Raw genomic sequence first — 22313 nt, forward strand, 5'->3', positions numbered from 1 at the left:
GAGCAGTGAAACTGTTGGGGAAAGGAGCTGAAGATGTTGGAAAGCAGATGATGAGAAAAAAGCAGTATTGAAGCCTTTTGCACTGCACCACAGCAGTCAGTGTTCAGGACTGGGAGGTCCTCCTCCTCCCAAATACACTGAGATTTACACCCAAGGAATCCTCCTATTTTATAACTAAATATGGAAGTAGTCTTCTAGGCAGCAGTTAAATATATTTAAGGAAAAGATGACACTCTGTGTTGACTCTTGTGTCACTGTAAGTGATGCTCTTCAGAGACATCATCTCCATGTGTGAAGCTGTGAAAACTTCATCAGTGCCATATCTGGGCAACAAAGAAGGGAAATGACTCCTCTGCTTTTCCCTTCCCATAATATGCTCCTAAGAGAGAGGTGGTATCATTTTTCCAGACAAATCCTTACCTGCCACACCTTGAAATAAAGCAGGAGAATTTCTTTGTTCTAACGAACAACTTTCTTTAAACAAATAAACCAACAAACCCCAAAAACGTAATTCAAAAATCGATGTGTTACAACTGTGGCGCAGTGAAAACATGAAGAACTATTTCCAGCTCCATCTGTACCTCTTTAGACCTGCTGACAGAGTAGTAAATACCACAACAACTTTGGGGACCATATTTCAATGCCAAAACTCCCTGTTCCCTTTGGACAATATTACATGCACCTTCCAAAACAAACAAGCTGCTCTGACTGTGGAAGAATCAGGATGCACATGAAGCACCTGAGACTCTTGGGGCTCCTCTCTCACCTGTATTTGTTACTATTTTGGCCTGAGGATTTGTTACTAATGCTCAGCTGATGAAAGGTAACATTGCAGGTCCCTTAAGAGACAACACCTGGGGCCAGAATTCCAACTGCACAGGTGGGAGAGAAATCAGACAATTGCACTGTGCTGAGCTGGCCTTGCCACCTGGCAGCCTGGACAGCAGAGCTTGGAGACTTGCTGGAATCAGAGAGGAATATTAAAGGGATGAGCAAGGAAAACCAATTTCTCCTCACTTTTGATTTGCTGCCTTGGCTGGAGGACAAGCAATCATTTTGCATCAACACACTATTTCTGGAGTCAGGCTGCTTGTGATATAAAATGTGCTGATGCACAGGTAACTGATCTAGGAAGAAACATGGGCCCATAAGTGGTCTGAAGAAACATGGGCCCATAAGTGGCCTAAAGAAACAAGTCCCAGAGGAATTTTAAAATAGATGCAGCTGATGAGCTCCACTAGAGCTGCTGCCCCATGGGGAATATAGAGTGCTGTGACCTTCAAGAGCTTGGGCATGGACAACTGTGTCCCCTTGGCACCAAAGCATCAGCACTTTAAAGGCACTAAGACATTATATGTGAGTTATACCTCATCATCCTTTCTTTTTCTTTTCTCAATGCAGGCTGGACTTTTTTTCCTTCTAATACTGAACTTTGAACACTGATTTCTGTCATTTCTGCTTCACTTTCCAACATCTCTGACATTTCCAGGCACTGATCTTCCTCCCATTGGCTTATCAGTCCTTCCACTCTGCTCATCTTCTCTGTAATTGAAGCTCCAGTGTGTGAGAAAAAATGTATCCCCTACATCACTCTGATATTATTTAGAACACTGCTCAGATGTCATCTTCTCATGTTTGCTGGTAGAAGGAGAATGATTAGCTAACTGTGATGCAATTTCAAGAACTGTTTATCCTGACATTCCAGGTCACAGTTTTTACCTTCCTCTGCTCAGTGAAATGACACCTTCCTCTTACCTGCAGATAATCTGCCACTGCAGTTTTTCAGGAAGCCACTTGGAGTCCCCACTGAAAAAGGATGGCATCACCTTTACAAACATGTAAATCACAACAGTCCCTACCAGGAAAAGTAACACTTTGATTTCCATGAAACGAAGCAAGTCACAAGCATAGCAACCACTAAGACTAGAGGAAAAGGACTTGAAAAGAGCAAAGACACCAATTCATACAAATTAACAAACAGAAAAAAAAACCAGCCTCACTCCCCTCTCCCTGCTCCAAAAAATCTCCACCTACACAGCTGCCCCCAACCCCAGATTTCACCAGCAGCATTACCCAGGGCCTTATGCTCTACTTCCCTGGATTTTAGCTCTCATCTCTCATAGCCCATGCAGTGAACATCCTGAACTGCTTTCCATCCCAAAGGATGCATTCAAGTCTGTCATTACTTATGAAAATTAATAACGTTCTTCTAGGTCAGTTCATGTTTCTTACTATTTTTTTTTCATTCCCTGCACCAGCATGGATTAGGGATGCCTAATAGATCTCCAAACCATGTTTCTTTGCTGGGCAACTCATCACAGCAGCCACAGTATGACACACAAACAGCCTGCAAGAAATACACTTTACTTTAGTCTGATCTGATTCTTCCTGGTTTTTATATACAAAGTATGTCCTTACCATTGCAATGGTCCAGTGCTCAGCTAGGTCTTAGTAGAAGAGTAGGGATGAGAAGTTTTGCTCCAGCAGATCAGAGCATCAGCATTTGTTTTCAGCATGTGCTAATGCTCCTGGGAGCTCTCGTTTTACCCAGAGGCAGCAGAAATGCTGCTGCAGCAGTGTGAATATTCCCTGCCAGACAGTTAATCAGGGTCCACAGGGTGCACTGATGCCTCCAGCACACCCAGTTCATATGACAGCATGGCTGACTACAGCACTGGCAAGCTGCAGATCCCATGGTGAAGGTTTTTGAATATAATATCTGGTGAATCAGATAATTTGAAGGAGTAAATGTGAATAGCAGTAGGTTTGTCTGTGTTACCTGTGAGGTTTTTGGAAAGCTCAAGAACAAAATGGAGAAGCTGGTGAATTTCTGGGACAAAAGTCCATCAGGGGCCATGAGGCTCCCGCAGGTCCTTCTGACAATGTGGGGGCTGTGGGGAGCAAGGTGGGGGGAACATTCTTCATCTTCCTTCAGGACACATCCACACTAAACACCTTAATCCTTCCAGCACACATCCCCTCACTTGCACATGGATGGTTCTCCCTCTGGCAAGGCAAAGCAAGGCTCAGACACTTGTAGTGAAAGCCCTCTATCAAAAACATAAGTAAACTTTTGTGATAACAAAGGCAGTTCCTTTCTGCTGCCTGCTTGTAGGTAAAGAAGCTGAAGTTTACCTATATCCCCTATTCTATCTGGAGGCTATTGTGGTTCAAATTTATGACAGACTGACTAAATGATCCAGAATGGTGAGGCTGGGGAAGATTCTCCCACCAGTCAAGCCAGCCCTGAATGCCTCTGTGAATCATGAGACTCCAGTGTTCAGCCCACTGAAAGCTCATTCTGGAGGGGCTGCCATGGAGTGCTCCTGTGGCCGTAGCAGAGACCAGACCATAGTTCAACATTTGGTTGGACCAGATGACAAGCTGGGGAGAAATTCTCTTCTCCTGGGACCATACCTGCTCAGTTCCCCTTCAGGAGGGATTTCCAGACCTGCCTTCATACACCATGCACACACCATGTATGGACTAGAGTAAGGACTAGGAATGACAAAGTCTGGGGAAGGAATGACTGTCCAAAGGGCTGTTACCTTCTGCAAGACCTGCTACAGGAAAAAATGGATGAAAGGCAGTTTGTCCAAAGCAGGCCAAGACAGATTAACCTGTCATCTTCTACAGATGAGAGTGTCCAGGCAAAGAGCTGTGGCATTCCTGATCTAGCTGGATCAGAACAGCCAGGATCTGGAAAAATGCAGCAGGAAAACTGCTGTAAAGCTGGAAACCAGGCAGGCACTGAGCACTGGGAGATAGGGAAAGGAGCACTTCCCACCAGACAGCCAATCTGCCAGCTGGTGCCCTTCAGCCAGCAGGGCTGCAGGGGCCTTTGCTGCTCAAAATAATCTGGCAGTGTCTGAGACAACAAGTGAATGACAAATGTATTTGGCAAGGTCCTCTGGCTGACCTGGCTGGAAGGCACCAACCTCCCTATTTCTTTTCTGTATTAGCCACACGTGTTACTTGCTCAGTGCTGACAGGGAGGAAGTTTGATGGAAAGAAAATAAATCAAACATAAAAGGGAGAGAAACCAATCAGAATGGTGGGGTTGGGATCAAAGTGTCCAGCTCAGTATGTCCTCAGAGAAATATTGGTAACATCTTTGGCACAGGGGAGCCCAATTTGTTTATTTGGGACATTTCCCCGTCCAGTTGAAGACAACAGGCTGTCATAGGGCAAACCACAGAAAAGTGTTCTTTCCTGAGTGAAAAGAAGATGTGTTTGCACACAGAGCTGACCCTCAGGTGGCGGTGCAGGTAGCAGGAGAGGCGGGAGGGCATTTGGTTCAGGGTAGGACAAGGTGTGTGCAGACCCTGCTGCCACACGGCCTCAGACACCACTGAGGCTGAGCCACTGCCAGGACAATGCTCTGGGCTGGCCTGTAGGTCCTGGCAGGTCTGTCCCCACTAAAAGCAAGTGGGTGGCTCACTGGTGCCCCTTGGGTGCTGGCCAGGGGCAGAGGGAGGACGAATTCTGAAGGAAGAACATGAGGCTGGCACATTTTGGAGAGGAAAGAAGCCAAAGGACTGGCACTGATGGCAGGCCTGAAACACCATCAGCTGCCTTTGGGCTTTTTGAGGGGCCAGCAAAGTTCCATATGAGAAAAAGGAGCAAATAGGGTGGCAGAAATGGTGGCAGCTGGGCAGACATGGTGACCCTGAAGTACATTGTCTCAGGTCTGGAGCAGAGCAAAGGATTGCTGCATTTTGCTGCATTGGGTGAGTTGAAGCTCAAGAATGTCTTCCCCTACAGTAGACTTGGCTGATACTGTACAGGGTATTTCTGTATCACCAGGGTCTTACCCCATGCCAGTAGAGTGTTAGCTCATGAACTCAGCATTATCTTGCCTCTTGGTGAAGACTTACAGCACTTCTGTGACTTGCTCTGATTGTTGGAAGCCTGGATGCTGAGACTTCTAAAGTTTCTGTGCTGAAAGGCACAGACCCACAGGAGAGCACTGCAATTGACCTGAGGCTGTGGAGAAGGCTTCCAGAATTGGTTGAGAGCACTGGGATTGCGGATGTGTAGTTGGTTAGAAGTGTGTAATATCACAGGGTGGAAAACTCAGAGTTTGGGGTTTTAGAATATAGTAATAAATGTGAAGGAAGATGGAGGTTTTAGGGTGAAGGCAGGTTGTTCTTCTTTACCTTCTTCTTCCTTCTTCTTTGCCTTCTTCCTTCTTCTTCATGGGTTTAGGTGATGTTTTGTAATTGGGCAGAAAAGTCTGCATTTTGGGCTTCAAGGGATCAGTTATTGGGTTAAAAGGGAAAATAATCTAGGTGTCATTTCTTAATTGTATAGTTTAGTCTTAAAAGACCTTGTATCAAGAGATTGTTGGCCATCTTGTGCCTTGCTAAGAAAAGGCTGCAGAACTCATGGTTGTGAGGCTGTTTCACTGATAAGAAATAATAAACACCTGAGTCCCAACATGAACTACTGTCTCAATGAACTACTCGTGCCTTCAATCCTGACCTTGAGAAATCAACATCTGATGATCTGAACTCTCTCCCAGCCATTATTTCTAACAAGCTCTCATCTCACCTTAGAATTTATTTAGAATATAAATTTATTATAAATTTAGATTATTTTGATATACAATTTATTATATAATTTATATAATAAATTTATATACGATTTATATTTACCCCATTGTCATACAGCTTATATGGATCCAACATCAAGTTATGATCTCTGCTCTCATTTTAGCCTTCAGTACACACCTACTTCAGGAAAATCAGAATTTTGCTTCTAGGAAGTGATTTGTGCTGTATTTATGCCAGCATACTTTACAGGCATGGTGATTGTTAACATTCCACTTCCCAGGAAATATAAAAAAATGCCTACTCAGACTGCAGTTACATTTACATCCAATCGACCCAATTTTTACATGCTGTCATTTCAAGCTGGAGGAAATGTGCCCCTGCCTGGGAGTCCAAATTTCTCAACATTAACTTGTTCCAATTATTTTTGCAAATAGAACCTCAGTGTTGAATTCTCTGAGTCTATAATGTTTACATTTATGACAAATTCCATTCATTTTTTGCGCTAAAATAATTACTATTTTTCATTTTATCTGTAACCTTGTTGTCTGAGGATTTTTCTGTCATTGAGAGCAGGAAGCTCACTTATAGCTCTTCAACAGCAATACCTGCTCTGGTTTTTTTGTTCTTTTTTTTTTTTTTTTTTTTTTTTTTTTTTTTTTTTTTTTCAATTTAAGACATGTGTGTAGGCCTCAGACTTGGATAAATAATGGAACTTGCTATGGGATACATTAGGTTTTGCACCAAAGTGATGTGCATATCCCTCTGGTGTACAACTACTTGATGCCAGGCAAAGGACAAATTCATAGTATAAAAATTAGGTTTAGACGTAAAATACATCAAGACATTGTTGCTGACTCAGAAAATCTTTAAGGAACACTTCAGAGAGGCTGTGGAAGCATTCTCAGCAGGATCATTACATGCATGTTACATTTACATATTCTCACTGGGAACCCTCTCTTGGCAAGTGTCAGAGGAAGGAGCTATGAAGATCTGGATCCAGATATTGTTATTTATTAAAGAAACTCCCCTGTCCAAGACGAGTTGGACCAGGTTCTGTCGTTCTGCGATCTTCTTCTCATCAAGAGCCTGTCTTCAGGATGCCTGAATCCCCTTTCCTCCATGGAGAATATCAGCACTGCAGTGCTTTGCCCAAGCTGCATTTCTGGGCAGAACAGACCGTTCCCATAGACATCCTTCATTCTGCCCTGTCTCGTTCAGCTGGGCTGTGTTTTCCTTCCGGCACCGATAGAATCCAGCCCTGCAGAGATATATGGATACAGAATAATATGAATAAAGAGTAATATGTAATAATCTGACTAAGGTAAGCCATGCAGACAACAGTGAAATCCACGTATCACGTCCAAGACCTGTAAGTAGAGAGCTCTGTGAAAGGACAACTGTCATCAGAGATATGATGTCCTCAGAATAAGTTGAAGTATGCATTCAAATGTCACTATGCTCGCCCAGGGAATGGTTTTCCCTTGCTCCCTTAGCTCAGACTCATGGAGCATCCATGGCCTTACAGTTATTAGTGCTTACCTTCATTCCTCTAGTCATCATTAGCTGTATTTCCCCCCTTAGGAATTTCCTCGTATTATTTATAGGCGATTTATTCACATAGCTAGGAAGACACAAAAATTTTCTAATTATATCTAGTAACATCACTTTCCAGTTTTCAGTACATTCGGTTTGCCAGACAATGCTTTGCCAAAAACAAGGTTTGCCAGAAATGCTTTGCCCAAAGACAGAGGATGCATCTGCAGCATGCGCTGACCGGACCTTATAAAAGAGTCCTTGGATCTGGGCTGCTCTGTCTGCAGAGGAAATTCATGGTAAGTGCACGTCTGTGGTTGGCAGAAAGGGACATTCCCTCTCCAGCCCTGCTGTCCTGATGTATGTACATGTACCTGGAAGAATTTGATATTTGTATCATAAAGCATGTTGGTATTTTCACTTTGTGACCTGTCTGTGGAATTGTGTGCAGCAATAATGAGAGATCTCATGGTTCTGCTTTACAGCACTGATCACCTCCCAGACTGCAAGGCATCTTCTCATAGCATAAGAGGTAAGAGCCACATTTGCTTGCATTTAAGGGACAGAGAAAGGTGGAAGATTTCTGTAGAACAGATTTGTTCATGATGACAAATCACTGTAAAATTCTGTAGGCAATTGCTGTATGTGTTCCTGGCCAGTGCTCTGCTATAACTAATAAAGCATGCTGATGGTTGGGCAGGCTGCTCACAGCTAGCAAATTTTCATAAGTGGCTGTGCTTGAACACACAGCCACTGTGTAATGCCAGGAAATGCTTCTTGGGGATTCCTTATGTTTAATTATAGAACACTGAGGTAAATGATCTATTCTGGCATGAAGTCCAGACAGACAGACAGAGGTAGCCAACAGAACAGAATGTTGCAGTCTCACAGACTTGTAATTGTAATTATTGCTGCATATGAAACTGGCCAAGAAATGTTATGAAAATGCTTTCCAAATGATACTCCAGGATTATAATCTGCATGTACGCCTCCTACTAGTAAACCTGATAAAAATGCAAAAATAGCTATCGAACTAACCAAACAAGGAATCCAGTGGAGATCTTTCAAAATAAGTAGGAAAAAATGATGTATGAGAAGAGGCTGCAATGGTGAGATTTGTCTACCCTGGGATGAAATTAAAAAGTGGTTATCTTATTGTTATCTTTAACAAAAAGAAGATGCTTATATCATAGAAAGAGGCAGACTTCTCAGATGGGCAGAGTGAAAGGCTGAGGGATAAAAACCACAGGTTTCAGCCACAGAAATTTTGATTAGGCAATAAATAGGGGAAAAAATCAACATCAGGGGCATCAGATATTAAACTGGGATGCAAAGGAACTAAGAAATATCTGTTCTTTGACATAATAAAAACTTCTTGGAAAAAGCTGTGGGAACCTGCTTCCAATATTGGCCCTGGTTGCACAGGAAGTTGAAGCAAAGAACTACTCAAGATTCTTCCAAAATCACATTTTCTATTATGCTCTTAGGGTCTATCAATCAAGTGTGTGACAAGGAAAAATATAGACTCATTTGGGCAAAATATCTGCTCCTCCACAGTGTTCTCTGCGGACCAGCCCCTCCATAAAGTGCAGCCATGTCTTCGGACGCTGAGATGGCCATCTTTGGGGAGGCAGCTCCTTACCTCCGAAAGTCAGAGAAGGAGAGAATTGCAGCCCAGAACAAACCTTTTGATGCCAAGACATCTGTCTTCGTGGTGCATGCAAAGGAATCCTTTGTGAAAGGGACAATCACGGGCAGGGAATCAGGCAAAGTCACTGTCAAGACTGAAGGGGGAGAGGTGAGTCAAAACAAGAGTGAAGGAAAACATTATCTGAACACTGAGCTTTTCAGAGACAGGTGGGGATCTTTTGTTTCCTTGACAGACCCTGACTGTGAAAGAAGATCAAATCTTCTCCATGAACCCTCCCAAGTATGACAAAATCGAGGACATGGCCATGATGACCCACCTGCACGAACCCGCTGTGCTGTACAACCTCAAAGAGCGTTACGCAGCCTGGATGATCTACGTAAGTGGCAGCAGCAGCTTCCTCTGGGCAGCCTCAGCAGCTGCTGGGCCAGCCTCAGGGGAAGCCAAGGTGCTGTGTCCCTTCCTTGCAGACCTACTCGGGTCTCTTCTGCGTCACCGTCAACCCCTACAAGTGGCTGCCGGTGTACAACCCCGAGGTGGTGTTGGCCTACCGAGGCAAGAAGCGCCAGGAGGCCCCTCCACACATCTTCTCCATCTCTGACAACGCCTATCAGTTCATGCTGACTGGTGAGTGGCTCTGTCTAGTCTTTAGGGGCATTGGATCATTAAATTCTCTGAAGGGATTCTCTGTCTTAGCAAAGTGAAGAGGTTTTTTCAAATCTTTCTTGGATCTGACATACACATCTGTTGGAATTTGCTATCTTCATAGCATTGTTTCTACTATTTTAAATGAAAGATATCTCTGCATTCAATGATGTGCTTTGGAGGTTTGCTTCTTTAAGTGAAGCTGACATCAGGCAAAATATTAGACTTAGCTGGCTATGTTTCATTCTTTCTCTGTTGGTTATTGAGTTTTGAGCACTGTGTTTCTGCCTTGTTCACAGATCGTGAGAACCAGTCCATCCTGATCACGTAGGTACCCCCCTGTGCGGGTCCCTGCGGGGCTGCCCGGTGCCAGGGCACCTCCTGCCTGACCACGCACCCTCTGCTTCTCTCTTGGCTTTGGCAGCGGAGAATCCGGGGCCGGGAAGACTGTGAACACAAAGCGTGTCATCCAGTACTTTGCAACAATTGCAGCTAGTGGGGACAAGAAGAAGGAGGAGAAGTCATCAGGCAAAATGCAGGTGCGTCAGGAAGGACAGACTGAATGCTCAGCCTGTCATTGCCCTGCCAACCAATCACAGTCACTGAATAATGATGTCCCTGCAGGGAACGCTTGAGGATCAAATCATCAGCGCCAACCCACTGCTGGAGGCCTTTGGAAACGCCAAGACCGTGAGGAACGACAACTCCTCACGCTTTGTGAGTTCTTGCTTTGCATAAGATCTCCCCCCCTCATGGCAACACACTTGATGCCTGAGAAGTTCTTCATGCAAAGGTGATGTCAGCAGAACACATCCAGGCTGACCTGCTGCTGCTTCTGCTTAACAGGGCAAATTCATCAGAATCCACTTTGGTGCCACAGGCAAACTGGCTTCTGCTGATATTGAAACTTGTAAGAGATTCTCCTGGAAGGCTCCCATGCCTTCCCAAATTCCCATCTCCATGTACATTCCCACAAGTGTATAACTCTTTCTACCTCCCTGGGCAGATCTGCTGGAGAAGTCCAGAGTAACTTTCCAGCTCAAGGCGGAAAGGAGCTACCACATCTTTTATCAGATCATGTCCAACAAGAAGCCAGAGCTAATTGGTATGAAGTATTATGAATTTTTTGATAAAATCTGAATGTGCTAAATATTTATCTTCATTCTCACACCCAGATACATCCTATTCCTCTTTACAGACATGCTCCTCATCACCACCAACCCATATGACTACCAGTTTGTGAGTCAAGGCGAGGTCACTGTCCCCAGCATTAACGACCAGGAGGAGCTGATGGCTACGGATGTAAGTGTCACAGAGCATATTGGTGTGGTGATATTTCCTTGTAATGGCCTGGAGATTTATTTGAGTGATTCTGTGCCATTCTGTGCCCAGAGTGCCATTGAAATCCTGGGCTTCACTGCTGATGAGAGAACAGCCATCTACAAGCTGACAGGGGCTGTCATGCACTATGGGAACCTGAAGTTCAAGCAGAAACAACGAGAGGAGCAGGCAGAGCCTGATGGCACCGAAGGTATTGAAGCCTTGTAGAACTCCTAATAACAGATATGGATAGGTGGAAGTTGGCAATCATGTATTTTCCTTCTGTTTACTATCACAAATGCATAAATCTCAGCTTCCAGACTATTCATGCTTCTAAACTTCCCTTCAAGATATCACAAAATTTCAGTGCTGAGACCAACGGCTACATCTTAGAGGATATCCACTTTCAATTATCACTTCTCCCCTGTTTCTTTCTCTTTGTGATCAGTTGCTGACAAGGCTGCCTACCTGATGGGTCTGAACTCAGCAGACCTGCTCAAGGCCCTCTGCTACCCCCGAGTCAAGGTGGGGAATGAATACGTGACCAAGGGCCAAACTGTGCAGCAGGTAACAACAACCACTTGGTGACTGGGAACCTCTGACTTGATTTACTCTCTCCCTTTGGGCACTATTTTCCTTCTGCTCCATTCTCCTTTGGTTTAGGTATACAATTCAGTGGGTGCCCTGGCAAAGGCTGTCTATGAGAAGATGTTCCTGTGGATGGTTGTTCGCATCAACGAACAGCTGGACACGAAGCAGCCCAGGCAGTACTTCATTGGTGTGCTGGACATTGCTGGCTTTGAGATCTTTGATGTAAGGATTTCAGGTTTCAGGGCTGCTCTTGAAGGGAAAGATTGTTATATCAGAGGACTTGCAAGTAATATTCCTCTGAATGTTTAACATGCTAGTAATTTGTGATTTTATGTAGGAAAAAACCCAGTCATTTTCTTTTCTAACAGAAAACAAAATCCTCAAAAGCTCCATCAGTAGAAGCACCGAGTCATGTTGTTTGTGCAGAAGCAACAAATAGAATTTTTTACATTGTAATATTACAGCTGTTTGGGCTTAATGTTAAGGATTAAATAACCCAAAATAATTCCAATAAATTTATAAAAGAGCTTCTGGAGCAGAGCTAGGAGATGCATTGGCAAATATATAAGGAGTTAAAGATGTTCAAAATGTTTAAAGAACCAAGAAACCAAAAGTTATTTTTTTAATCTGAGATATCAAGGGCTTTCAATTTGGCAACAAGAGCAAGCACTCATCTTGTTTGCTGAATAAAAAAATGCCAAAGTGTTTTATTAATCTTAGGATATTCAATAAAAAATCTGCTCCAAACAAGTTCCCTCATTTTCATTAAGTAGGTATTTCTTTCTGGAGCTGCATATAGGTTCTTCTGTTATGGTGTGGTCCTGATAATACAGTTATGATTTATCTGGAGAGATTTATACAGGGTGAAAAATGATGAAGAATATTGCGCATTGATGAGGGTTGCTTGTTGGGATTTTTTCTTCTGAGCAGTTCAACAGCCTGGAGCAGCTGTGCATCAACTTCACCAATGAGAAACTGCAACAGTTCTTCAACCACCACATGTTTGTGCTAGAGCAGGAGGAGTACAAGAAGGAGGGCATTGAATGGACATTCATTGACTTTGGCATGGACCTGGCTGCCTGCATTGAGCTCATTGAGAAGGTATTTCTGTAATTCACAAGGTCAGGTATTTTCAGAAATGCAGTCATTTTATGTATTTTTTAAATGCAGCTTGAAATGGTAAATATGATACTGCAGATACATCAGTTTGTATTATTTTAGATTTATTGAACAGAGCAATCCCTGAGAGCAGTAATATTGTCCAACTCAGGAAGTTATTTCATCTCTGAGTCTTTCTACCTTTTCACCTTATCTTCCCTCCTTCCTTGTAATTTCTCGCAGCCCATGGGCATTTTCTCCATCCTGGAAGAGGAGTGCATGTTCCCCAAGGCAACTGACACCTCTTTCAAGAACAAGCTCTATGACCAGCACCTGGGCAAGTCCAACAATTTCCAGAAGCCCAAGCCAGGCAAAGGCAAGGCTGAGGCCCACTTCTCCCTGGTGCACTATGCTGGCACAGTGGACTACAACATCAATGGGTGGCTGGAGAAGAACAAGGACCCTCTGAATGAAACTGTCATTGGGCTGTACCAGAAATCATCTGTGAAGACCCTGGCTTTACTCTTTGCCTCTGCTGGAGGAGAGGCAGGTCAGTTCTCTGCAATTAATCTCTTTGATGCATGATGGTTGGTCCCCAAAGCAACAGATATCTCATTATCTTTACTTTATCAGAGGCTAGTGGAGGTGGTGGTGGTAAGAAGGGAGGCAAGAAGAAGGGCTCTTCTTTCCAGACTGTCTCAGCTCTTTTCCGGGTATGTAAACACCTTTTCTTTTCATATATGCAGAGAATTATTCTGTATTTTTAGCTGGCTCAGACACAGAAAAAAAAAAGCAAAAAACCCCCCAACAATCAACCAACCAACCAACGAAAAAATATTTTAACTATAACTTGTCTTTAGACTGCTATTAGAAAAAAAAATCTTATGGAATGAAAAATAGCACTGTAAAAACTCAACTTACGCTTAATATAAACATAAAATTTTGTCATAAAACTTGTGCACTTTTTTAGCCTTCATTAGGTTGAGGGTAAGTTTTTTTATCCTACAAGGTGAGGTTTAATGCTGGGAATGAGAAGGAACGGAGCAGTTCATTGAGGCATGCTCAGCTGACAATTTTCAGCCCAGTGTATCTCCATTGATCAGTCTTTCATATTAAATTCAAGGAATGCAAAAGGTTATTTTTTCCATGTTTCTTGTAAACCCACACTAAATCATGATCCCACAGGAGAATCTGAACAAGCTGATGACCAATCTGCGGAGCACTCACCCCCACTTTGTGCGCTGCATCATCCCCAATGAGACTAAAACACCTGGTAAGAACCCCTAGCAGAAAGATCCTTGCTCTGATACATCCATTCCCCTCTGCACTGCAATCTGTGCCCCTCATTTGTGCTCTGCATTGCCAGGTGCCATGGAGCACGAGCTGGTGCTGCACCAGCTGCGCTGTAACGGCGTGCTGGAAGGGATCAGGATCTGCAGGAAAGGGTTCCCCAGCAGAGTCCTCTATGCTGACTTCAAACAGAGGTAAGAGCTAGGAAATGAAGAGATAAGTCAGGTGTCCTCACCAATTGCTCTCCGTCACACAGCTGAGCTTTGCCAGGGTCTTTAAGTATGGAGAGATGAAATTCCAACTTCCTCAGTCTGGTTCTGCTGCAAACACTGCTCTTGCTTTCAGTGAAGAGAACTTTCTTATGACTGGACATTTTCTTCCTCCTGTTTCCTCCAATTCCACAGATACAAGGTGCTTAATGCCAGTGCCATCCCTGAGGGACAGTTCATCGATAGCAAGAAGGCTTCTGAGAAGCTTCTTAGTTCAATCGATGTGGATCACACCCAGTACAAATTTGGACACACCAAGGTACAAAACCCCCCATTCACTGCCTGCCTGGGCTTTGCTCTCTCTACCTGACAGTGATGAGCTGCAACGTTCCCTCTCTCAAAGGTGTTCTTCAAAGCTGGGCTGATAGGGCTCCTGGAGGAGATGAGAGATGAGAAGCTGGCACAGCTCATCACCCGCACCCAGGCCATGTGTAGGGGCTACCTGGCGAGGGTGGAGTACCAGAGAAGGGTAGAGCGCAGGTACACCTTCCACTTCTTCAGTTTAAGTCATTTTGCTCATGGAAAAGTGTTGACACTTGTCAGACTGAGAATATTCATTGTACATTTTAATTATGCCTCAGGGAGTCCATCTTCTGTATTCAGTTCAACATTCGTTCATTCATGAACGTCAAACACTGGCCATGGATGAAGCTGTTCTTCAAGATCAAGCCCTTGCTGAAGAGTGCAGAGTCTGAGAAGGAAATGGCCAACATGAAGCAAGAATTTGAGAAAACCAAGGAAGAGCTTGCAAAGTCTGAGGCAAAGCGGAAGGAGATTGAAGAGAAAATGGCATCTCTAATGAAGGAGAAAAATGACCTGCAGCTCCAAGTGCAATCTGTAAGTATCGTTAGTGTGTTTGTTCAAGGTATCCTCACAGCACATAACTCTCCTGTTACACATTGTCTGAGAAAATATTTTGCTATGAATAATGCAAAGTAGAATTCAGACCACTGAATTTCACCATTATAATAGGAGGTTCTAGCTTGGGAATGATTTTGAAGCATGTATGCACATTGGTCTTTTTCTCCAGGCTCACAATATAACATCCAGTATAGTCACTGGAGGTTGAGAAGTTAGTTAGCAGCGTCTGTGGAGCAATTAATTTGACAACTTTCTCTGGTTTCAGTCAGTTGCCCAAAGATCTCTATGCCATTTTTTATGATATGTGTTATGTCACTTGTCTTTCTGCAATCATTTTCCAGGAGGACACAAAAAGCCTCATCATTCTTTCCTAACCCAATGTGTACTTCCTAAGTCCATTGGGAGATCAAGGGATTGGTTAATATTTAAACATTACCTTCTGTATTTAAATGTTTGCTATACAGATTAAAAAATAAACTCAGGTTCAAACTGAAACCTCTGATTGCACCTAGACTATATATCAACCTATCTTACTCAAAGAAAATTATTTCAAAGTCAGTCTTGCCAAGAAAAGCTTATAAAAAATAAAGAAAAAAGTCCCTACTAATTTATATACAGTACTTGACTTCCAGTGAAAGTAATCTAAACTCTTGAAAATAAAAGTACCACTGGATATTTTCATCTTATGCATAAGAAAAATAGGAGGGAATAAGTGATGAGAGCAAAAAAATGAGACAGAATAAAAACCTACTCTGATTTAAAAGAGTCTGTGAAAAAAAAAACTCCCTAGAAAAAAAACAAAAAAGAATAATTCCATGTTTCTTTTCCTCAGTGAGAAATACCATTTCACTATTCACCTTTTGCAAAAAGTTGTGATTATTAAACAAATGAATGTTTCTCTACTAGGAAGCAGATGCTTTGGCTGATGCAGAGGAAAGGTGCGACCAGCTCATCAAAACCAAAATCCAGCTGGAAGCCAAAATTAAGGAAGTGACTGAAAGGGCAGAGGAGGAAGAGGAAATTAATGCTGAGCTGACAGCCAAGAAGAGGAAGCTGGAGGATGAATGTTCAGAGCTGAAGAAAGATATTGATGACCTTGAGCTAACACTGGCCAAGGTGGAGAAGGAAAAACATGCCACTGAAAACAAGGTATGAGGTAGAACCTGTCACTCGCACTCTAGAAAAGAGCCCTGTGCTATTACAGGACTTCTATAGCTGCTTCCTTTATTTATATTTGATCCCTTCTTCTCAAAGGTGAAAAACCTCACTGAGGAGATGGCAGGTCTGGATGAGACCATTGCCAAGCTGACAAAAGAGAAGAAAGCCCTCCAAGAGGCCCATCAGCAGACCCTGGATGACCTGCAGGCAGAGGAAGACAAAGTCAATACTCTGACCAAGGCCAAGATCAAGCTGGAACAGCAAGTGGATGATGTAAGCACAGACATAGAGCAGGAACAGGGCAGGTATGGAGTCCAATGTTGCTGGCACAGGGCTGATGGTCTTGTTGTGTTTAGCTGGAAGGGTCCCTGGAGCAAGAGAAGAAACTGCGCATGGACCTGGAGAGAGCAAAGAGGAAACTGGAAGGAGACCTGAAGCTGGCCCAGGACAGCATCATGGATTTGGAGAATGATAAGCAGCAGCTGGATGAAAAACTGAAGAAGTAAGTGTGGTTCTGGGGCACCTGAGTGCTGGGCTGCAGCACTTGTCTTGTTTCTTGGAGCTCTAACATGGTTCACTTGTCCCAAAGGAAAGATTTTGAAATCAGCCAGATCCAGAGTAAAACCGAGGATGAACAAGCCCTGGGCATGCAATTTCAGAAGAAGATCAAGGAGCTGCAGGCAAGTCTCTGTTCCCTGCCCTGCCTTGCTCAGCTCAGCTCAGGCAGGAGGAGGGCACAGCTGTGAAGGGTCCCTGCTGTTCTGCAGGCCCGCATTGAGGAGCTGGAGGAGGAAATTGAGGCAGAGCGAACCTCTCGCGCTAAAGCAGAGAAGCATCGCGCTGACCTGTCCAGGGAGCTGGAGGAGATCAGCGAGCGCCTGGAAGAAGCAGGAGGAGCCACAGCAGCTCAGGTGGAGATGAACAAGAAGCGTGAGGCAGAGTTCCAGAAGATGCGCCGTGACCTGGAAGAGGCCACGCTGCAGCACGAAGCCACGGCTGCCGCCCTGCGCAGGAAGCACGCGGACAGCACAGCTGAGCTGGGCGAGCAGATCGACAACCTGCAACGCGTGAAGCAGAAGCTGGAGAAGGAGAAGAGTGAGCTGAAGATGGAGATTGATGACTTGGCCAGCAACATGGAGTCTGTCTCCAAAGCCAAGGTACACAATTATAGGTTCATTGACCCAGTAGAATACAAGACAATCCTTCCTCCTTGCCTTCTTTAATGCATGGATGTTTAAATCATCCCTTTCCACCTGTATAAACACAGGCCAACCTGGAGAAGATGTGCCGCACTCTGGAAGATCAGCTGAGTGAGATTAAGTCCAAGGAAGAAGAGCATCAGCGCATGATCAATGACCTCAATGCTCAAAGAGCTCGTCTGCAGACAGAGTCAGGTGAGACACCCTCATCTACATGTGCAGATCAATAATGTCTCAGGGTTATTAATTATTTATTAATATATTAATTATATAATTTCAGCATGGACTAAAAACAATCTGGTTTTCGATCTCCAAGTGTTTTTAGCATTAACATGAATGGCTTTAAAACTGTTGTGTATCTGCAAATTTTCTCAGGTGAATATTCACGTCAAGTGGAAGAGAAGGATGCTTTGGTTTCTCAGCTGTCAAGAGGCAAACAGGCTTTCACCCAGCAGATTGAGGAACTCAAGAGGCATCTGGAGGAAGAGATAAAGGTGATTCCTTCTCTCAGAGGTGCTCCAAACACTTATGTGACTACTGTACTATATGACGAGACAGGGAAAAAAATCTCATGTAATTTGGTGCAAGGCATCTCATGCAAACTTTTACCTCCAGTTTATCCACTATTCCTTTTATTCAGTCCCAACTTCTTTCCTCATTGATTGCATGGTTGTCTGTGTGCATAGAAGCATGATCCAGTGTGCCATTACTACTCAGTCAGATTTCCTGGGATCTTTATGCTCCATGACGCAATACCCTTGTTGCTGCAGGCCAAGAGTTCCCTGGCCCACGCCCTGCAGTCTGCTCGCCACGACTGTGACTTGCTCCGGGAACAATATGAGGAGGAGCAGGAGGCCAAGGGGGAGCTGCAGCGAGCCCTGTCCAAGGCCAACAGTGAAGTGGCCCAGTGGAGAACCAAATACGAGACAGATGCGATTCAGCGCATGGAGGAGCTCGAGGAGGCCAAGTACGTGGGGGAAGTGAGGATGACTAGCAGAGATTAAGACCAGAAATGCCTGGAGACCACTGTGACATTTTTGGGAAGACATCAGTGTTCTGCTTGGGGTTGGGGCAAAAGGAGAATAGCAAATAAATTCTATACTGCATGTGGTGTGAAGAAAAAATCACAGACAAACCTGTAGAAGACAGGGACTGGCAGAGAGACAGGGAAAAGCTCATCAACCACATGCCCCAACTTTCCCTTTTCTCTTAAACCATGAGATATGTTTAACACAGGAAGAAGCTGGCCCAGCGCCTGCAGGATGCAGAGGAGCATGTTGAGTGTGTCAATGCCAAATGTGCCTCCCTGGAAAAGACAAAGCAGAGGCTGCAGAATGAAGTGGAGGACCTGATGATTGAAGTGGAGAGATCCAATGCTGCCTGTGCTGCTCTGGATAAGAAGCAGAAGAGCTTTGACAAGGTCTTTTGGCCTCCAGCACCAACACTCCTGGCCAGAGCATGGCCCCGTGATGGCCACAGCCCTACTCACCCCCTGTTTCTCTTCAGATCCTGGCAGAATGGAAGCAGAAGTATGAGGAAACGCAGGCTGAGCTGGAGGCCTCGCAGAAGGAGTCGCGCTCTCTGAGCACGGAGCTGTTCAAGATGAAGAATGCCTATGAGGAGTCCTTGGACCACCTGGAAAAAATGAAGCGGGAGAACAAGAACTTGCAGCGTAAGTTCCTGGCCCTCTGCTCCTCCCTGGCCTTTCTCACAAGCTTGTCTACCTGCCACACTTAACAGCTCTGGGCCTGTAGGGTTAAGATCTTGCCTGGCACCTTGATGCACCAGAGCCTTTCTCCATTCTGCTCTCTGCCTGACCATGGCGCTTTTCTCCCTTCATTGCAGAGGAGATTTCCGACCTCACAGAGCAGATTGCAGAGGGAGGAAAGGCAATTCATGAGCTGGAGAAAGTGAAGAAGCAGATTGAGCAGGAGAAATCTGAACTGCAAGCCTCCCTGGAGGAAGCTGAGGTAAAGCCTTCTGTCATTACCTGATTAGTTACAACACAGCACGGCAACATCAGGTAACATTTAAATAATTCTATGCTCTGAGAATAGAGCAGAGGCATAGGAAGCAGCTTTTCTTCACACCAGTAAAATCTTTGAAAACCACAGGTATTCTTTTTTTTTTTTCTTTCAGTCACAGACCTGTGTTTATACATTATTCTTTGCAAAAACAATTCATGCACAGTTGTTGACGTTGCTATTTTTTGTAGTTAACTGGATTTTATACTTTTTTGAGGCCTCCCTGGAACATGAGGAAGGGAAGATCCTGCACCTGCAGCTTGAGCTCAATCAAGTGAAGGCTGAGATTGACAGGAAGATAGCAGAGAAAGATGAGGAGATTGATCAGATGAAGAGAAACCACCTTAGAATTGTGGAGTCCATGCAGAGCACCTTGGATGCTGAGATCAGGAGCAGGAATGAAGCCCTGAGGCTGAAGAAGAAGATGGAGGGAGACCTGAATGAAATGGAGATCCAGCTGAGCCATGCCAATCGCTTGGCTGCTGAAGCACAGAAGAACCTGAGGAACACCCAGGCTGTGCTCAAGGTATGGCAATACAGACCAGGTGCTCATGGGTTCCTTCCACAGCTGCAAATATTTCTCTTCTACTGTTCTATCTTTTCCATAATTATATGGAAATGGAAAAAAAGTAAATAGGAAGGATATGCCTCCCAATCTCTCTTGTCTCTCTTTCCAGGACACCCAGATACACTTGGACGATGCTCTCAGGACACAGGAGGACCTGAAGGAGCAGGTGGCCATGGTGGAGCGCAGAGCAAACCTGCTGCAGGCTGAAGTTGAGGAGCTCCGGGCAGCCCTGGAGCAGACGGAGCGGTCGAGGAAATTGGCTGAGCAGGAGCTTCTGGATGCAAGTGAGAGAGTTCAGCTCCTCCACACTCAGGTAAATTCTAGAATTGAAGACATATAACACCTACAATATTTAGAGAATTTAAGGTAACAATAGGTCTGTTTTCCTTTTTTAATTGAAATACAACAGATAGTCTTTGGCAGTCTACCATTGCCATTTATCAGTTATTTGTATTCTTCATAGGAAACTGTACCAAAACCATAATTAAAACCAGGTAATTTGATTTTTCTAAGAATCGTGTCAAGCACCTGGGAAAAAAAAAAAAGCTCTTTCCATTCAACAGAACACCAGCCTGATCAATACCAAGAAGAAGCTGGAAACAGACATTGCCCAGATCCAGAGTGAAATGGAGGATTCCATCCAGGAAGCCCGCAATGCTGAGGAGAAGGCCAAGAAGGCCATCACAGATGTGAGTTGGACACTCCTGGCATTGCTGCTGATGAATGTAGTCTCCCCAAAATATCTCCAGCCCCAAAATGGTTTTGACCCTTTGCTCTGATCAGGCGGCCATGATGGCAGAAGAGCTGAAGAAGGAGCAGGACACCAGTGCCCACCTGGAGAGGATGAAGAAGAACCTGGACCAGACAGTGAAGGACCTGCAGCACCGTCTGGAAGAGGCCGAGCAGCTGGCACTGAAGGGAGGGAAGAAGCAGATCCAGAAGCTGGAGGCCAGGGTGTGTAGGGCTGGGGCTGTGGCTGAGTGAGCGTGTCCCTCCTTGGAGAGACATTGCCAGGGCAGCTGCAGGGCTGGGCTTGTCCTTGCAGGTGCGGGAGCTGGAAGGGGAGGTTGATGCTGAGCAGAAGCGCAGCGCTGAAGCCGTGAAGGGTGTGCGCAAGTACGAGCGCAGGGTGAAGGAACTCACCTACCAGGTAAGGCAGGAGCTCTCCTTGGGCTGATGCACCCTTATTCCACCAATCAAAAGAGATTCTCATGGGTGGCAAGGATAAATGCTATATTGTGGTGTGCAGAAAGCAATAATTCACTCTTTCCACTCTGCCAACACTCTAGTCTGAGGAGGACAGGAAGAATATTCTCAGGCTGCAGGATCTGGTGGACAAGCTGCAAATGAAAGTGAAATCCTACAAGAGACAATCTGAGGAAGCTGTGAGTATTGCTCAGGGAAATAAAAAGCATTGCTTCCTCTGAGTGTCACACAGGTGTCCAGGAGAGGAATGTCAGAAGTTTTGAAAATGTCAAAAATCATCTGGTGAGGAGGGGAACTGTGTCATCGAGATATACTCCCCCAGCACATGAACACTAAACAAGTGGGAGAATAAGTACAGAAATGACAAATTGAAATTATGAAATAGCTCCTCACATGGAGCAAGGAGACCAGGATACCGTCCTGATGAAGCTTGTCCCAGTAGGGTCCTGAAAAGGGGAGGATGAGGAGCTCTGTGTGAGGCTGATGTGTGAGCAGCGGCGGGAGGGTGATGGAGATTTGCAGCCCCACAAGGCTGACTTGCAGCAGGAGTGAAAGCCCTGCTCTGTGTTCCTGAGCCCTGACTCCCTCTCCCCACAGGAGGAGCTGTCCCATGTCAACCTGTCCAAGTTCCGCAAGATCCAGCACGAGCTGGAGGAGGCCGAGGAGCGGGCTGACATTGCAGAGTCACAGGTCAACAAGCTCCGAGCCAAGAGCCGCGAGTTTCACAGCAAGAAAATAGCAGAGGAAGAGTGAGAATTGCAGGAGGCAGCAAAGTGACCTGAGGGCTGCACAAAATGTGAGCCCCTTGTCACTTCTTTCTGCAACAAGGCTTTATATATTAGTCAGTGTCTAAAGACAAAGACCGTAGATTCCTTTGCATGAAAAGCAGTAGCTACATTTTAGTTCTGCAGTTATTTGGGTGTTGACTGTGTTCTAACAATTAATATTCAGGAGTAAACTCCTGAGTTTTCTGGAGTAAAATTCAGAAACTCCAGTACTCCAACTACAGTAAGAGTAATTTGCATAAAAGCAAACAAAAAGTTTTAATCTTTACTGCAGTGTTTCCTAGAAATGGAATTGTGATTTAAAGTTAGAATAAATAAATATTAAATAAATAATGCTTTTTAGGATGAGAAATTTTAAGCCTATGTTTTACAAATTTACAAGCATACATATCAAAAAGAAACTGCTTTTATTTTTGAACACTGGAATTGAGAGCAACTCTGTTAACACGGCACCATAAAGAAATCTCCAAGTCTTGCACCATGAGAATACAGAGAAGCTCTTAACATGGTGTTTCCACTCTGCCAAACAGTGCTTCCTGTCTTCCTTTTGCAGCAGTGCATGA

At 44.6% G+C, this 22313-nt stretch overlaps 1 protein-coding gene across 1 annotated transcript; it reads left to right on the top strand.

The window, feature by feature from the left end:
- Positions 1–7304: 7304 nt before the first annotated feature.
- LOC129128066 (myosin heavy chain, skeletal muscle, adult-like) lies at positions 7305–21905 on the top strand. Its single transcript, XM_054645149.2, has 40 exons — positions 7305–7387; positions 7574–7620; positions 8646–8886; positions 8972–9115; positions 9207–9363; positions 9681–9708; positions 9806–9920; positions 10006–10098; positions 10228–10291; positions 10388–10486; positions 10580–10683; positions 10774–10912; positions 11150–11268; positions 11365–11514; positions 12223–12393; positions 12634–12940; positions 13024–13103; positions 13576–13663; positions 13757–13874; positions 14085–14208; positions 14293–14429; positions 14531–14786; positions 15717–15959; positions 16065–16241; positions 16325–16470; positions 16558–16648; positions 16736–17125; positions 17236–17362; positions 17543–17661; positions 17938–18134; positions 18404–18587; positions 18674–18839; positions 19013–19137; positions 19409–19717; positions 19869–20072; positions 20323–20448; positions 20543–20713; positions 20805–20909; positions 21049–21144; positions 21563–21905. The coding sequence occupies exons 3-40, from the start codon at positions 8683–8685 to the stop codon at positions 21716–21718; spliced, it is 5829 nt and encodes a 1942-aa protein (XP_054501124.2). The 5' UTR covers positions 7305–7387; positions 7574–7620; positions 8646–8682; the 3' UTR covers positions 21719–21905.
- The last annotated feature ends 408 nt before the right edge of the window (positions 21906–22313 follow it).

This window comes from Agelaius phoeniceus, chromosome 19 (genome assembly GCF_051311805.1).
Source record: "Agelaius phoeniceus isolate bAgePho1 chromosome 19, bAgePho1.hap1, whole genome shotgun sequence".
Lineage (NCBI taxonomy): Eukaryota > Metazoa > Chordata > Aves > Passeriformes > Icteridae > Agelaius > Agelaius phoeniceus.

Coding starts and splice junctions, on each gene's coding strand:
- LOC129128066 (XM_054645149.2), top strand. CDS start 8,683: ATGTCTTCGGACGCTGAGATGGCCATCTTTGGGGAGGCAGCTCCTTAC. Junction 9,364..9,680: donor CTATCAGTTCATGCTGACTG/GTGAGTGGCTCT, acceptor CCTTGTTCACAG/ATCGTGAGAACCAGTCCATC. Junction 18,135..18,403: donor GAGGAGCTCGAGGAGGCCAA/GTACGTGGGGGA, acceptor TGTTTAACACAG/GAAGAAGCTGGCCCAGCGCC.